This window comes from Ochotona princeps, chromosome 22, assembly GCF_030435755.1.
Source record: "Ochotona princeps isolate mOchPri1 chromosome 22, mOchPri1.hap1, whole genome shotgun sequence".
In the NCBI taxonomy this organism is placed as follows: Eukaryota; Metazoa; Chordata; class Mammalia; order Lagomorpha; family Ochotonidae; genus Ochotona; species Ochotona princeps.
Window position 1 is genome coordinate 15,948,497 of NC_080853.1, and position 17,679 is coordinate 15,966,175.

The 17,679-nt window shown below is 46.0% G+C and overlaps 1 protein-coding gene across 2 annotated transcripts in view; it reads right to left on the reverse strand.

Annotated features, from left to right (window-relative positions):
• RPN2 (ribophorin II) overlaps positions 1–17,679 on the reverse strand; it is a 42,000-nt gene that overhangs the window by 19,598 nt on the left and 4,723 nt on the right. For both annotated transcript variants that reach the window (XM_004585793.3, XM_012927186.2), the window contains exons 3-9: positions 15,208–15,303; positions 14,587–14,762; positions 9,653–9,728; positions 8,702–8,836; positions 6,823–6,999; positions 5,249–5,367; positions 3,363–3,468 (exon numbers count right to left, since the gene is read on the reverse strand). In XM_004585793.3, coding sequence (XP_004585850.2) covers positions 3,363–3,468; positions 5,249–5,367; positions 6,823–6,999; positions 8,702–8,836; positions 9,653–9,728; positions 14,587–14,762; positions 15,208–15,303 — 885 coding nt within the window. The remainder of the gene's footprint in view (positions 1–3,362; positions 3,469–5,248; positions 5,368–6,822; positions 7,000–8,701; positions 8,837–9,652; positions 9,729–14,586; positions 14,763–15,207; positions 15,304–17,679) is intronic.

Consider the following 17,679-nt stretch of genomic DNA (forward strand, 5'->3'; position numbering starts at 1 on the left):
AGCTACATGCAAAAGGGGTGGAGTCTTACCTTGCAGCAAAAACAATCTAGATCAAAGGGGCAGGTGCTTGGGGCAGCGGTTAAGTTACCCTTGGAGGCTGGCATTGTGGCACAGCAAGTTAAGCCACCACTGTGATGCTGGCACCCCAAGCGTAAGTGCTAGTTTGGGGCCAACACTGTGCCATAGTGGGTAAAGCTGCTGTTGCAATGCTGGCATCCCATTTGGGCACCTGTTCCTGTCAGAGTTGTTCCACTTCAAATCCAGATCCCTAGCGGACTAAGAAAAGCAGTGCAACACAGCCCAAGTATCTGAACCCCTGCCACCTAAATGGGTGACCTGGATGAAACTGCTTCAGCCTGGCCCACCCTGGCTACTACAAAGCCATCGGGGAATGAACCTCTCTGTGACCTGTGACTCTTTCTTTCTTTCCTTTTTTTTTTTTATTATTATTGGAAAGCCGGATATACAGAGAGGAGGAGAGACAGAGAGGAAGATCTTCCATCCGATGTTTCACTCCCCCAAGTGAGCCGCAACGGGCCGGTGCGCACCAATCCGATGCAGGGAACCAGGAACCTCTTCCAGGTCTCCCACATGGGTGCAGGGTCCCAAAGCTTTGGGCTGTCCTCGACTGCTTTCCCAGGCCACAAGCAGGGAGCTGGATGAAAAGTGGAGCTTCCAGGATCAGAACTGGCGCCCATATGGGATCCCGGTGCGTTCAAGACGAGGACTTTAGCCGCTAGGCCAGGCCGCCGGGCCCTCTTTCTTTTTTTTTTTAAAGATTTATTTTATTTTATTACAAAATCTTTGGTCACTCCGTCGGGCCCGACTCTTTCAAATAAATACATTTTGGCAAAAAAAAAAAAAAAATTTGGCAAAAGCAAACACTTGGGTTCAAGTCCTAGTTGCTCTTCTGACCAAAATTTCTGCTAATGCACTAGGGAAAACAGCAGAAAATGATCCAGGTACTTGGGCTCTTGTCACCTATACTGGAAGTCCGAATGAAGTTTCTTTCTCCTGGTTTTGCCAGATCAAGCTCCAGCTGTTGTAGTCATCTGGAAAATGAACCAGCAGGTAGATCTCTGTCTTTCAAACAAACAAAAAAACTTTTTGGGGCCTGGTGGCGTGGCCTAGCGGCTAAAGTCCTCGCCTTGAACGCCCTGGGATCCTCCACTTTCCATCCAGCTCCCTGCTTGTGGCCTGAGAAAGCAGTCGAGGATGGCCCAAAGCTTTGGGACCTTGCACCCACGTGGGAGATCCGGAAGCAGTTCCTGCTTCCCGGCTTTGGATTGGCATAGCACCAGCCGTTGCGGCTCACATGGGGAGTGAATCATTGGACGGAAGATCTTCCTCTCTGTATATCTGACTTAGCAAAATAAATAAATAAATCTTAAAAAAAAAAAAAAAAATAGTAGTACATCTTTATGACCTTGGAATAGACAATCGTTCCTAGAAATATCACTCAAATGACAAGCAACAAACACACATACACACATAAGAAACTGTATTTCACGAAAATTTAAATATATGCACTTCAAAAGACAGCATCAAGTAAAAAGACAACCTACAGAGTTTGAGAAATCATTTTCAAAGTATATTGGATTGGTAAGCAGATTATATAAAGAATTACTGAAACCCAATAATATAAAAAGATAAATAAAAGCAATTAAGTTAACTGTGTAATGGAGATTATCATATCCTGACGTGAGGACAAAATGCAGTATGCATCTTTACTTCCAGATCAAAGATGGACTCCCAATGAACTGTTAACTATATCTTGACAATAGGATGCTGGACTCTCTGCCATTGTCTATGCCCACAATGATGGACATATGACTGTGTATGAAGAATTATACTATAGTAATAATAAAGGGGAACTCAGCAAAGTGGAGGGGAGACTTGGGGTGGGAGTAACGAAAATCCCAAGGCCTATGGATGGAACTGTATCATAAAACGATAATAATAAGAAATTGTAAACAAACAAAAAAGCAATTAAATATACAGATTGGGAAGGAAGAAATAAAGATCATAAATATATTTTATATATTATATATAATACAAAAAACACATATTACTAAATGGCATACTTGGTCAAAATGCTATACCAGTAACAATCATGGAAAAACTTGTATCAGGGAATGCACATCATAATCTGATAACTAAGGATTTAACATACAGAATATACGGTACTTCTAAACATTAAGACTACCAACCAAAAGAAAAACAGGCAAAAAGACATATGACAAGTCCTAAGAAAGGAAATCCAAACGGCCAATAAATATCAGAAAAGGTGTTCAACTTCATTAGGAACACAGGGAAAACACACGAGAAACCACTTCCTATCTATCACATTATTGGAACTTGAATATCAGATAGGAATATGAACAGCAATTTGTCAGCTTGTTTTTATGAGACACACAGAGGAGGGGTCAGCTAGACTTCAAAAGTCACTAGGCGTTCTTAGTGTGAGGACAGGAAGGGATGAAGAAGAGCTGTAAGGAATAGAGCCGGCATTGAAGCTACAGAAGGAAGTAGTCTGATGAGGGAGCTTTCATTCCAATGCAGTTAGCAAATAAGGCCACCTGTCAAGGAAGAACACTAACTTCACTAAGAATCTGGAATTTTAAAGTTCAAGGCACACATTAAAACAGTTTCTGTCCATATTTTGTGTTAGTGAATGGACTGGGATGAGACGCCTCATGCTCAAAAGGTCAGACATGAGGCAGACACTAACGTTCCAGAAAACATTTTCCTTTCTGACAAATTTTGAATGCAAGTGCTTAATCTACCTATGTTAAATAACGTCCCGGTTTTGAAAAGGTCAAACCTTCTAGCTGCCTATTCTTCTTATGAAAATAAAGCCAGCGTCAAAAAGCCAACTGGGGCCCAGTGCAGTAGCCTAGTGGCTAAAGTCCTCGCCTTGCACACGCCAGGATTCCATATTGGCACCAGTTCTAATCCCAGCGGACCTACTTCCCATCCGGCTCCCTGCTTGTGGCCTGGGAAAGCAGTCGAGGATTTGCCCAAAGCCATGGGACCCTGCACACAAGCATGAGATGTGGAAGAGGTCCCAGGCTCTTAGCTCTAGCTGTTGTGGCCGCTTGGGGAGAGAATTAACGGATGCAAGACCTTCCTTTGTCTCTCCTCTTCTATGTATATCTGAGAAATAAAAATAAATAAATCTTAAAAAAAAAAAAATAGAAAGAAGTCAACTGAAGAAGGCCAATCTAGAATAATGGATCACATAAGCAACAAAACTAATGAGGGTAGTGTGCCTGGGAAGGCAGAAAATGGCCCAGGCTTCCATTAGTGGGGCCCACCTGGTCATTCCCTGATACAACAGGGAGGACAAAGGCGGCACTCACCTCCACGGCATTGGCAATGTAACGACTATCTCCTTCAACTTTGACAGAGAAGTCATAGTAACCACTGGGTAATTTAGCATTCATGAAGTTTAGTTCAAACATATCCCTGCAAAAAAGGACAAGGTTAGTAAGAGCTAAGGTAAGAGAGCAGGGAATACAAAAAGCAGATGCTACAAAGTCTCTGCTTGACAGTCCTGGTTGGACCTCTCTCAACTCTTCCACTTCTGCCCCCACCACAGGCTACCATAGAGGGAAAACTCAGTCACCTAAAACGGCCTCCCCCCCCTACGCTCCCAACCCTTCTCCTTCGTTTTCTCCTCAGCTAGTTTTAATGAAGATCATATCAAGCTACAGTGTGATCCCACTTACACCTGTAAGAACAATAAAAATGGAAGGAAATATTCTCAAATACTCAAAGCAGTCTGCTGCATGGAGTTACTGTGGGTGATTTTGGGGGTAATCCCCTTTTTTCATGTTTTATTTTGTGTCCCCAAGAATGATACATCTTATTTTAACTGAAAAATTTTAATAACAGAATGGGTGTTTGCCACAGTGATTAAGGCCCTGCCTGGGACACTCACGTCCCATAAGAGTTTCTGGATTCTAATCCAGCTCCTGTTAACGCGTCTAGAAGACAGTAAAGGACAGTTCAAGACTCGGGTCTGCTGCCCATGAGGAAGGTCTGGCTTCAACCCCAAGTGCCTGCTGTCGCCTAGCCCAGCCCGGTTTCTGGCAGACATTACATTGTAAAGTAACTCATGGAAAATTTTCTCTGTCTTTCAAACAAAATGAAAGTAAGTATTATTTTTCAAAAAATCACTAGTAACAAATAAAAAGGTAAAAAATTCCTATGTAGTGGTGTCAGCATTTATCACTCTATAGATCATTCCTAAAACCTGTTTTGTTATTACACATAATGCTTATGTATCTTTATAACTAATGGTTTCTCTTAAATCTAAAACTCCTGATATCTTAATTAAACTGTGATTTAAACACTGTCCATTAATTTAAAAAAATGACATAGAAATAACATGCAACCATTTAACTGCTTGTAGAGTACTTAGAGGAAGCATATCTGATACGCTGTAACAAAAATAAAACAAAACAAAAAAGCACAGTCCTAACTCAATTTTAACAATGTGCTTATAGGAGCAGAAAAACCATCACCAAAAGAGGGCTGTTAAATGTTAGCAGCTGTGATCTCTGGGAGATGGAATAATGGGCGATCTGTATTTCCTTTCTTGTGATTTTCTGTATTTTCCTATAATAAAGATGCATTACTCATAAGAAAAATATAGTAAATAAGAAATTTTAAAACAGTTCTTATAACAAAATAACAGGCCTAAGTCAACTAGACATAGACAAAGAACATAAGGCCAGAATTCTATCAGTTTTCAAAATCCTTTTGTGAGGCGGGCTTTTGGTGCAGGAGTTAAGATGCTGATGGACATTCCCATGCCTCCCATGTCAGCACATCAGGATTCAAGTCTCAGGTCTGCTTCCAACTCCAGCTCCTGCTAATGCACGTCCTGGGAGGCAGCGAATGACGGCTTCAGGTACCAACCAGATCTCTGACATCCACAGGGGAGGCCCCAGCTGAGTACTGGACTCCTAGCTTCAGCCTGGCCCGGCCTCAGCTGCAGTGGGCATTTGGGGAGTTAACCAACAGATGAAAGAGCTCTGTCTCTGTTTCTCTTCCTTTCAAATAAAATGAAAAAACTTTTTTTTTAAAGTTCTTCTACTTAACGAGAAATCAAATTTACAGAGCGAAATTTGGATAAATTTGCTTCTCTGATTTTGACAATACCCAAATTGGTCTGTTATGCTGACTAAAAGTTAACTTTCCAAAAACCGTCAGGGCTCCCCAAACCCGCACTCAGACTCACCCAACAGCGGTGAAGGTGGTCTTCTGGAGGACAGTGGCCCGGGAGGCAACAGATTTAGCATGTTCCAACCTAACGGTGGCCTGGGTCAGAGGCTGCGACAGGACGTTAGAGACTTGCAACTAGAAATAAACAAAACATGAGCTGTAGTGATCAAGCTGGCAGTCCTTCAGCTCCAACGAGCAAGCCTGCAGAACAGATGACCGGTTGCAGGACTTGTCACTGCCCTTCGCTCAGCTGCCTAGCCAAATCAGGCAAAAGACAACTGGGTTAGGGATAGGACATTTTACAAAATGTGAGCACTGGGGAAGACCTTGCCCAGTTCCCAGAAGGAAACTAAGCCCCAGAAAGAGAGAGACTGGTCACAAATCACACACACTGCTAACATTTACTTCTTTCTCATCTCCAGTCCTACTCACTCTACTACAGACTCTTGAAAAAAATATTGTCGAGGGCCCTGCGTGGTAGCCTAGCGGTTATAGTCCTCACCCTGAACACACCAGGATCCCATACGGATGCCGGATTGTGTCCTAGCAGCCCCACTTCCCATCCAGCTCTCTGCTTGTGGCCTGGGAAAGCAGTAGAGGACAGCCCAAAGCCTTGCAACAAGTGGGAGACCCGGAAGAGGTTCCAAGCTCCTGGCTTCAGACTGATTCAGCTCCAGCCGTGGCAGCTGCTTGGAGTGAATCAATGGACACAAAATCTACCTCTCTGTCTTGCCTTCTTCTCTGTATATCTGACTTTTCAATAACAATAAATCAGTCTTAAAAAAAAAAAAAGAGAGATCTTTTTGATGGCCAGTTCAAGTCCCAGTTGCTCCACTTCCAGTCCAGGTCCCTGCTAATGGCCTGAAAAAGCAGCTCAGGATGGTCCAAGGCTTTGGCACTTGCACCAAATGGGAGATCTGGAAGAAACTCCTGACCCTGGGCTTTGGACTGGCCTAGCTCATGCTGCTGCAGCAACTTGGGGAATGGACAAGCAAATGAAGATCTCTCTCTGTCTTTCCTTCCCTCTTTCTGGCAGCCTGACTTTCAAATAGACAAAATAAATCTTACAAATAAATAAATAAATAAATAAATAAATAAATGAAATTTTAGGTTATCACCAGGGTCCAAGCAAAATGGCCCCTGAGGCAAAACTAGGCACCAGAAAGGCAGTCTGTGGTCTGGGCTGTGAAGGGGTAAGGAGAGACTGGGTACTTACTGAACAGCTGCCAGTGTAAGTGACACACTTGCTTGGGGGTTACAAACGCTGTGTTAACACAACGTGTGCATTAAGTATGGCAAACAGAAACATACCCTACATCCAGACTTATCTACATATAAGGAGTTACAGACTCACACATATAACTCTACTGCACACAATTTACTGAAACCTGTATTATTTCCAATCCTCATGAGGAAGCGCAACACCACCACCTCTTCGACATGAGGGCTCTATGACTAGACCGTTCAGAGGCCATGACCCCTGCTCCAGGTGGAGGGACCTGAGTCCTACCTTTGGTGCAGCTGGCCTGTGACTGCGGGAATTACAATGGGCAGAGTACCCCTACAGTGGAAACGGTCTGGGTGGCATACCCGTAGGATGGCCTGCTCGTGCGTTTCGGAACCAGAGCTCTCGGGCACTACCACCACGGGCACGTGGAAGCGATTCTGGGAGAGGGCAGCCGCAGCTGCGGCCACGCTGAAGGCTTCTGGGAGTGACTCAAAGCTCTTCTTGCTGAAGATGGTGTTCATCAGCTGGATGACCTGGTCCTAAGGGCAGAGGAAACACAGCTGGAGATGGAGAGGCAGGGCAACCAGAGCTACCTGATCCCACCTCCATAGGCATCAGCCCACATCTGTGCCACGTGAGCCCTGAAGGCCTTTCGCCCATAAAGCCAAGGATTCTGCTTTTAAAGGTCAAACATAGATTAGGCTGGTTTTCTGCCTTCCACTGCAAACTGAAAGATGCACATTTACATGTCAGTCATTTTGCAAATAATTCCCCAAGACACTGGCATACACATGTAAAATGCCTACGTGTGCCTGGGAGGTGGCAGGGACAGGAGCAAAATTCACATGCATGTTTGCAGAATTTTTCTGCAAGAGAATATTCCTAACCAATTCCCATCATTCTCCTGGCTAAACCACTTTCCCTCATAACCCTTCACATCTGGTACACTGGGCTAGGTTTATACTTATAGGGCTAAACTCTATGGCTAAGATATACATTACTACAAACTGAAGTACTCTCCATTAAGAACAAATAGGCTGCTTAGAGGAGAAAATGAAAAGCAATGCATTCAGAAAGTGGAACCTAAAAGGTGGTGTTGTTAAGATGCCAGGAGCGATTTGATTAGGAGGAAACATTTTCCATTTCAGTTTTTTTTTTCTAAATCCACCACCTAACAAAAGAAATACCTTATTCCTGACAATGTTATTCACAGTCAACTTGAAATAATTCCCCTTAATTGTGCCAATTACATTTTTCCATCACTAGGATGTTGACATGATAAAATGGGTAACTGTTCACCAGAACTGCTGTGTCAAAAGCAGTGACAGCAAAATTACTCTGGCTTGGAAATAAATAAAGCGACAATATTTAAATTGTAAACACAGAATGGGGCTCATTAATCCAGCTTGCTGTGCATAGGAGAATCCTGAATCCTCTGCACTGTCAGATGCTCAACTCCTGCATTCCCACTTGGAACAAACATGAAAAGAGATTAGGATGCTTCTAGCTCTCGTACATGTAAGCTAAAGCAAAGGACAGAATAAAAATGCAAATAAATAAATTACTACCTCATAGCCTCTGGAGGAAAAAATGAACTTAAATTATCTGAAATAATTATTTAATGTTAAAAGAAATAAAGGCTCTAACTTCAAACACAAAATCTCTCCTAACATGTAAGCAACAGCGGCTTTTATTTTAGAGGCTTTCAATCAAGGGCTACGAACTTTCTCACAGACACGAGGATACACAGAAGGTCCTACTAGAAATACTTCCCCCATGACAGGCCACCTCCAAGCTCCTCCTGAACACAGAGCTTAGCAAGCTGTCAATCAGCAAGCATTAGTTAAGATTTAACTAACTCTGAGGATGAGGAGGAGGGAGGGAAGAAGGGAAGAGAAAGGCAGATTTTCAGACAGAGCATTCTCAATAGGATTTGTCTGGGCCACCAAAGCAAAAGCATTCATGTGACAAGCAGAGGGAAAGAGGACAAAACAAAGACAAAGGCAAGCGCCACTCAAGAGGCCTTCTCGCCAGCACCTCCCGCCCGCAGCAGGACTGATGTCTGCCGCACGGACACCAAGCTCCTTGCAGACGGACATCTACTTCTCATTCTCAATGCCTCACCCAGGACACAGACACCCCAAGGTGCTGTCTGAGCACTCCTCCTGGAAAAAGCTCCCTGTAGCAGGTGACAGTGACAACCCCTTTGGGTGTCACATCCGAGAATGGTTAGACAGGCACCTCCTTGATGGACGGCTCAGTTCCCACGTGGTCCATGAGCTTGTAGGTGGCAGCCACAAATAACGCTGTTGTTTCTAGGCCTTCTTCAAACTGGAGATACACACCCCCCAGTTCATCCAGGCGAGCAACAAGGTCCTGTCCCAAGAGAAGGGAAGCACAGTGACGCTGAGCCATCACAGAGACAAGGCACGCACCGCCGTCACCCAGCACAGTTTCAAGGAATCTCCTGCTCTGAACTAGATCATTACTTGGGTTACTTAGTTTTCTCAGAGAAGGTGCCCAGGCAGAAAGTCCATTCTCGCATACAGACACGTGACAAAGACAGTTGTCTCCTGCAGCTCTTGAGTGTGCTCTGGCCTAGGGGTCCCTGCCACGGGAGGCCCCAGCCACTGCAGGCAGCAGGCAGATCGCCCAGGTCGCAGTGCTCTGGGCAGCATCTCAACATGGCTGGAGTCCAAAGCTGTTCATTTGGACATCACCTACAGAGCCCAGCACTTGTCCTCACTCAGTGCTCTAGAAGATGAAGAGAGACACACAGCTCTCTCTCAGGCAATGAGCAACACCTCCAACACTACCTGTCATCACTGCCCATGACTGCTCGCCCAGCAGCACGGTGTCCTGGGCAAATGCTAGCTGAAAGACAAAAGCCACACACACAATCACTCATCCAGCACCCATCAGGTATGAGGGACTTAGAACCTCACCCGTGCCTACAACCACCTTATAAGGAAACCAAGGCAGGTGTAGGGGCATTAAACACCTTGCCCAAGATGACAGGGGCTGGAAAAGCAGTCTGTTGTCTAATTCAACCTAACATGAGTTCCATGGGACTTAGTGCCCTCATCCAAAGACCTGGGTAATGACTCTAGCAAGTCACACAGGCGTGACTCTGCATAACAGAGGTATCACAAACAGGAGCTGGGAGACCCATTTGACAAAACAGATACACACCTCAATCTCCTCCACAATGGTCCTCAGGTCAGCCTGCTGGGACAGGTGGGCCGCTGTCAGTAGAGCCTGTATTGTTCTGGAAGGTAAAATGCAGAGTCCAAAGAACGCCTAGTCTCCCTTCTCTTACTTTCCCCTCCCTGTATACAGATACGCGAATGCCTTCACAAATAGCTCTTCTTGCTTTGTTGTTTTTAGGAGAGAAAGAGTGAGTGGGTACATCTACTGGTCCACTTCCCATACTGGCCAGGATCAAGCTGGGAACTGAATCCAGGTCTCCCAGGTGGGTGGCAGGGATCCAAGCACTGCAGATACCACCTAGTGTCTGCATTAGCAGGAAGCCCGGGTAAGCAGCAGGAGCCAGGTGCTGAAGCCAGGTCCTGACATGGGTCTCAACGAGCAGGCTAAACAGTTACCCCACCCTCTTTTTCTGATCGCAGCCTTTAAGGAATTTACTTACAATCCACCTGAGAAAGAGGTGACAGAGATTAGAGAATTCTAGCTTCAGAAGGCAACTCAGGCAACAGAAGCAGCAGGAAGAAGTGTAGGCACAGGGAGCAGGCACAGGTCCAGCTCACCCACTCCCAGGAAGCCCGCTCTGTTTCAAGGGCCTCACATCTAACCCCGAGGCCACTCCCTGACTCTATCCTGCCTCCCTGCCGCACTTGCCACTGGTGTCTACAGATCTGCCTGTGTTGCAGATTTCATGTAAGCCAAATAATACCACATGTGACAGTTCTTTGTTGGGCTGCTTTCATTTAGTATCATGGTTTTGAGGTTACCACTGTGGAGCTGTTTATAATCAGAACTTGGTTCTTTTTTTTTTTTATGGTGTATCCATGTATTCATTCATGAGTCTCAGTCTACAAGATACACTTCTGAAAGTGGAATGTGATAGGTGAATATACATAAATTTTAAAATTATGATTCATTTTCTCAGTGCAGATAATTTGGAAAATACAAATGGTGCCTTTTAGGTGTGAAATGGAGGCCACTGAGGCCCCCTGGTGGTGACACAGATGGCCGTTCAACCTTAGAATAATTGCTTAACTCGCAGGAGATGGCCCTTCGGTGAAACCACCACTTACTTATCCAGGGGCTGTGTCAGGGAACACAGAGTAAGGATCTGCCTACGTACGTTAATATCATGACAATTTAGATTCTCTCCATGGAAAATTAATTCCATTACGACAACACGGTTCATGGACAGTGAAGGCTCCGGCACATTCAGTGATGCCTTAGGGCATGTCTGTTGTTATGATGTACTAGAAAACATTAAAACTGACTTTCCAAACAAGAGGCAGAGCCCACATTTATCCACAGGAAATGTGGCGCTCGGCCAGGCTGGTAGCCCAGGAGAAACTTCTTAATTAGGACACTGTTTTCAAGATGAAATGCAGCCACCAGCAGCAGTGACTATCTCTCAACACAACAGAAGTAGCCCCTGTCCTGCTGGACGTGACTCAGAGATGGCTTGAGAGCCCAGGCGACATCTCTGCAGCTTATCCAAACCTGCAAGTTCCTCTTTTCATTCAAGTTTATGAATATACACTTCCTAGAATAAGACTGCTTAAAATCAAGCTATTCAGAAGAGTCCAGATTTTTCTTTAAGAAGGTATAATTAGCAAAAAAGAATTCAGGATTTCTAACAGTTTAATTTTCACAATAATCCTACATAACTGATAAACTATCAAAATACTGACTTTTAGATCCTAAACTGTGGTATAGTGGGTAAAACCACTGCCTGTGGCACTGGAATCCAATAAGAACACTAGTCTTGAGTCCTAGCTACTCCACTTCCCATACACCTCCCTGCTAATGTGTCTGGGAAAACAGTGGAGCATGGCTCTCGTCCTTGGGCCCCTGAACCCACAGGAAAGACCTGGAGGAAGCTCCCGATTCCTGCCATTGGACCGGCCCAGCTCAGGCTATTGTAGCCATTTGGGGAGTGAACCAGCAGATGAAAGACCTCTCTCTGCCCCTGCTTTCAAGTAAATATACAAATCTTACAAGAAACCATACTAACATTTAAGTGAGCTAAACAGCCTACTAGGGAGTCACAGGGGTACTGAGCAAAAAAGTTAAGACTCAAAAACAACTCCACTTGGGGTTAAGTGTTGTGGTGCACTGGGTCAAGCCACTGCTTACAACACCAGCATTCCCTACCACAGCACAAGTTCAAGTCCCAGATGCTCAACTGTGGATTCAGCTCCCCAGTAACACATTTGGGAAAGCAGTGCACGATGATCCAAGTGTCTGGGCCCGTCACCCACATGGAACCCTGGATGGAGTCCAGGCTCTTGGCTTCAGCCTGGCCCAGCCCTTGCCACTGCAGCCAGCTGTGGGGCTGAACCACTAAATGGCAGATCTCCGTCTCTTCCTCTCTGTGTCATTCTGTCTTCCAAACAAAGATAAATATCTACAACCCTGCACCCCTGCTGAAAAAAGATTCTACTTGAACTCTTTATTCCTGTGTTGTTTCTACCCAAGAGAAGCAACAGGCGGGTTGTTTTTACACTTCATTTGTTCTGGCCGGCATCTAACTAGGGTCAAGCTCCGTAAGCTTGTTATTTAATATAGAAATAACCACAACAGAACCAGGACAGCCACTGGTCAGCTCCCAGAGAAAGCGGCCCAGACAGTGAGTGCTATCAGAAGCAGTTCCATTTCCTGTGTGCTCCCTAGGAGCCAGGCTGGTTGTGGGCTGTTATGTCAACTGTCTCCCTAATGCTAACATCTCCAAACCTAGCTCACAGACGCCAGTACTGCCCCAAAGTCACCAAACAAGGAAGGAACTCTCTGCTGCCCAAGGCCAAGTCCACCTGCCTCCCAACTGCATGTGCTTCCCTTGTACTTCCTGTTCTAGGACTCAGAAAGATTCTTTTTGTGCCTGGAGTCCAAAGCAACATTTCTGCAGAAGCTGGCACTGGAGTAAGACATAGGGTCCAGCGCAATAGCCTAGTGGCTAAAGTCCTTGCCTTGCATCCACTGGGATCCCATATGGATGCCAGTTCATATTCTGGCTGCTCCACTTACAATCCAGCTCCCTGTTTGTGGCCTGGGAAAGCAGTCGAGGACAGCACAAAGCCTTGGAACCCTGCACCTGTGTGGGAGACCTGGTAGAAGCTCCTGGCTTCAAATTGGCTCAATTCTGGCTGTTGTGGCCACTTGGGGAGTGAACCAGCAGATGGAAGATTTTGCTGTTTCTCCTTCTCTCTGCATATCTGCCTTCCCAATAAAAATAAATAAAACTTAAAAAAAAAAAAAAAAAAGACGTATCAGGGGGACATCATGACATGAGATGGTGGTGACCACGGAAGAATTCCACCCAAAGGATCACGGCAGAGATCAACACATGTGGTCCCAAATACCACAGAGCCAAGGCCTGGCCAAAGTGTGCCCAAAACAACCTGCCCTGCTGCTGGTTACTGTGAGTGTGAGCAAGGTGTCAGAGTTAGAGATATCGAGATAGAGGGAGAAGGAACTGACAGTGGACCCTGCCCTTACAAAGCTTCAAGTTCAGAGATCAACTGGGGAGTTAGCCAACAAAACATGGGAAGCAATCTTACTGTTGTGGAGCTGGAATCACCAACTTTCTGCTTAAGAATGAATGGGACTCCAAGTCTACCACATACTTTTTTTTTTAATATTTATTTATTTTTTTAGATTTATTTTATTTTTATAGAACCGGTGACCATATGTGATCCTGGCACATTCAAGGCGAAGGCCTTAGCCACTAGGCCATGCCACCAGGCCCTACCATATACTTTTTCAGGGTGGTTTAGTGGGAGACACAGAAAACAATAAAAACGGCCTTCAAGGAGGGTGTAATATTAAAACAACCTTATCATCCTGTGACGTTCACCACCTTGAAATCAATTACATATTTCCATTAATAACATACAGGAAAGTTGCTAAGGCCCTTTGCTGAGGGTGCTTGACCCTCCTGGAGCCTAGGGAGGGCAGTGGAGTGTGGCTCCTAAAGTTGCTCGTCCTGGGCATGCTCCCACAAGATATGCCCCTGGCCTCCTGGCCTCACTTGCACTTCTCCCGCATGGGTTAGCCCTCTAATGTCCAATGGCAACTGTGTCTCTGTGTGCCAGTAATTGGCTTGCTTATTTATTTTATTTGAAAGGCAGAGAGATAAAAACAAGAGACAGAGAAAAGAGAGTTCCCATCTGTTGATTCACTCCCAGATGCCAGCAATAGCTGCTGCTGGGCTAGGCTGCTGCTGGGAACCCAGAACTCCATCTGTGTCCCCTAAACGGGTAGCAAGGGGACTGAGTGCTGTAGCCGTCACGATGCCTCCCAGGAAGCTACGGTCAGAAGCAGAAGCGGAAACTGAGGCAGACCCTTTGATACAGGATGTGGGTGTCACAGGGAACATCACAGCCACCAAGCTCAATGCCCATCCAGCGCGCTCTGCCAAAGCAACTTGCAAAGGACTGTACGTATGTGCACTCCCAACAACAGTGATCTTATCTGCTATTACTCAACTTTAGGACTGCAGTGCCTGGCAGAGCACCTGTTACACAGTAGGCACCCAAGAAATGGAAGTAACTGGGACCCGGTGCAGTAGCTTTGCAAGAGCCAGGAACCCATACGTGTGCAGGTTTGTATCCTGGCTGGAGGTCTGGGAAATCAGCTGAGGATGGTCCAAAGCTTTGGGACCATGTACCCATGTGGGAGACCAGGAAGAAGCTCCTGGCTCCTGGCTTTGGATCAGTTCAGCTCCATCCATAACGGCCACATGGGGAGTGAACCAGCAGACAGATGATCTTTGTCTCTCCTCTCTGTAAATCTGCCATTCCAATGAAAATAAATAAATCTTGAAAAAAAAAAAAAAAAAAAAGACAAGGCAAGAAAAGAAAAGAAATGATGGCAGCACCGATGATGGACACCTCCCACCACCAAGAAGCCTCAAGCCGACAACTCACGCCAGGACGGTCTCCTCCTTGCCAAGCCGAGTGGTAAGGGCAGTGAGTGCTTCCTGGGATGCCAAGGGAAGGCCAAGGCCACTGAGGGCTGCGACGGCGTGGTAGATTTGGGCAACAGAGGAGTCTTCACTGACGGTCGCCAGGAGCAGTTCCTTGGTCTCGTTGGAAACTGAGATCTGAGGAAGGATCAGCAGACACTGGGTGTCAGCACAGGTCCTGGTGACGTGTGACCAACATGCCTGACACAGCGCCCGGAGCAGAGGCCAGTCACGCCAGCCTCACGCAGGTGCCCCTCTAATCCTTAAACACCAGAAAACAATGGTTTTAAAACCCCAGCTCAGTTCTCCTTAAGAGCACATGACAAGTTACTGCACATGGTACTCCTGTGTTCAGTAAAGTGGCTTCCGGAAATCCAGTGTGGGGGTGTACAGTTTTTTTATGTTAAAGGGAAATGGAAAGGCAAAGCCAAGTCCTCCCAGAATAACAGCAACAACTATAGGGGAAAGTTACAAACCACCGAAACATCCTCATCCTTAAAACAAACAAGCCAAAACCCCTGATAGCACCACTCCCCCTTAAAAACGTCCTTCACAGCTTGCTTTGGCGCGGGACTGAACTCACCTCACACCCTGAAAGGGCCTGGCTGGCCTGGGCAGCATAGAAGAGGGACTCCACGTTGCTGGGGTCAAGTTTAGATTTGATGAAGGTGCAGGCTTTCTAAACAGAGAAAAAGTCAAGGCTGAGTGGTGACACACACGGTGACTGGGGAAAGCTGAGGCAGTTTTTACTTCAGTAAAGTTTTAAGCTGTCCATTAAGGCTTCCAGTGAGCTCCATATACTCTGTTCCTGCACGCAGGAATGTTCTAGACACTGGAAACCCCCCAAATGACTGACCTCCCAGGAAGAGTAACTGGCCTGAAGGAAGGGAGGGAGAAGCCTCCCCGTCTCTCCCCTGCTCTGGCCATGACTGCCCCGGGACAGCTGTTAACTGTTCTCTTAAGATCTGTGTTTATTTTTCCAAAAACTTCAAAGTTTTTATTTTTGAGACAATATATTTAATTTTTAATTTACATTATAGATAAAGGCTTAAAACTCCACTAAATAGTCTGACAAGAAGACCACAGTTTAGCAGGAAAACAGGCAAGCGTTATGAAAAATAATCAAATGAAAACATGTTCAACTTCACTTATACAAAGCATTATTTCAATACTTTTGTGTTACTTCACCCAAAACACTCTTATAATTTTAAAAACATTATTTATTTATCTTCCATCTGTTGGCTCACCTCCTAAATGTCCACAACAGCTTAAGTTGGATCAGGCCAAAGTCCAAGCCAGGAGCTCAATCTGTGTCTCTCAAGTAGCAAGACACACCAACCCCAGCCATTTCCTGCTGCCTCCCAGGACGCACAATAACAAAATGTCGGAACTGGAAGCAGAGTCGGGGGGCCAGCACGATAGCTCAAAAGGCTAATCCTCTACCTACAAGCATCAGCGTCCCATACAGGTGCTGGTTCATGTCTCAGCTGCTCCACTTCCCATCCAGTTCTTTGCTGTGGCCTGGTAGAGCAGCAGAAGACGGCCCAAGGCCTTGGGCCCAAAAGGATAGCCCAATGCACCTACATGGGAGAATTGGAGGAAGCTCCAGGTTCTTGGCTTCAGATTGCCTCAACTCTAGCTGTTGTGGCCATTTGGGGAGTGAATCAGCAGATGGGAAATCTGTCTCGTTTTCTCTCTACATATTTGCCTTTCAAAAAAAAAAAAAAAAAAAAAAAAGCACAGTTAACATTGCAGTAGCAATTGTGAACAATTCAGTAGTACCAACAGGGGACTCAAATCCCAGCAATTCCTCCAGTATGGGATGTGTGTGTCCCAAGAAGCATCTGAAATGTTGTGCTGAACAGCCACTGCTTAAATTTTATGAATAAAGTTCAAGAGCCTCCCAACTAGTAAGTTTCTACCAGAGGATTGAGAGAAAACAGAGGAAGAAAGGAAAGAAAAAAAAGACTTCCCCTTGCATAAATTAGGGCCCTGACGCAGTCCTTTCAGGAGAGGGGGCATGCATCCCAGGAGCTTTGTCACTACCTGGCGCAGCAGTGACGAAACATCAACACCCAAGGCAGCAGGACACCTAGGGTCAGTGTGTCTGTCATTCGTGAGCGCTCAGAAATGGTGAAACATTGCCCTGAGCACCCCAAGTGCACGATTCATTCAATCCCCACTCAAACTTCACATCTTAGGTTTATTCCAGGCCTTAGGGAGGGGAAGAAGCAAGTAGACCAAACTCACTCTGCAGTCATGCTAGAATGCAAAGCCAGGCCACCTAGCCTACCTACACCCATCTCCCCGGAGACCAACCACAGTGATCTGCTCAGGAGGGGAACTAGCAACACCCCTGCTGTACTTCTTAGCAAAGGTAAGCCCAGGGGAACACTAGCAGTGTTCAGTGTCCAAGCTCAAGATGCTGAAAGCCGCGTCCCACCAGCCATGCAGAGCAAGCCCAGGAGGCTCGGGGAGAGCATGTCCAATTGCAGCAGACTCAGCCCTGCGTGGACACCCCAACATGGACGCTTCTCTCTAGCCATTTCTCTATAGTTCCCTCCTCCTAACCCACCTTCAAGTCCTACTAAGAGATTTTCTTTCCATCTCCCTCACCAATGGCTCTGCTTCCTCTGAGAATGGGCTGTGTAATCTCTTGAGACATTGTGACTACGACCCAGGCATACCCTGCCAAGAGCACCCATACCACACCTACTTGTCACACTTCCCCTCCCATAAACTGCCAGCTGCTCCAAACAAATGCAAGGTGCCGTTCCAGGATCCAGGCTCCCCTTAGGCCGCTCTCCAACTAGAATCCTGTCCTCTCACCGCTTCAACTCCCCTCCCTACACAGTTAACGTTTAGACCACTTTAACTAACTCAAGACTCATTTTAAGGAGCCTAGTGTGGTAGCATAGTGGCTAAAGTCTTCATCTTGCACGCCTGGGATCCCATATGGGTACCAGTTTGTGTTCCAGCTGCTCCACTTCCCATCCAGCTCCCTGCCTTGGCATGGGAAAGCAGCAGAGCACAGCCCAGAGCCTTGAGATCCTGT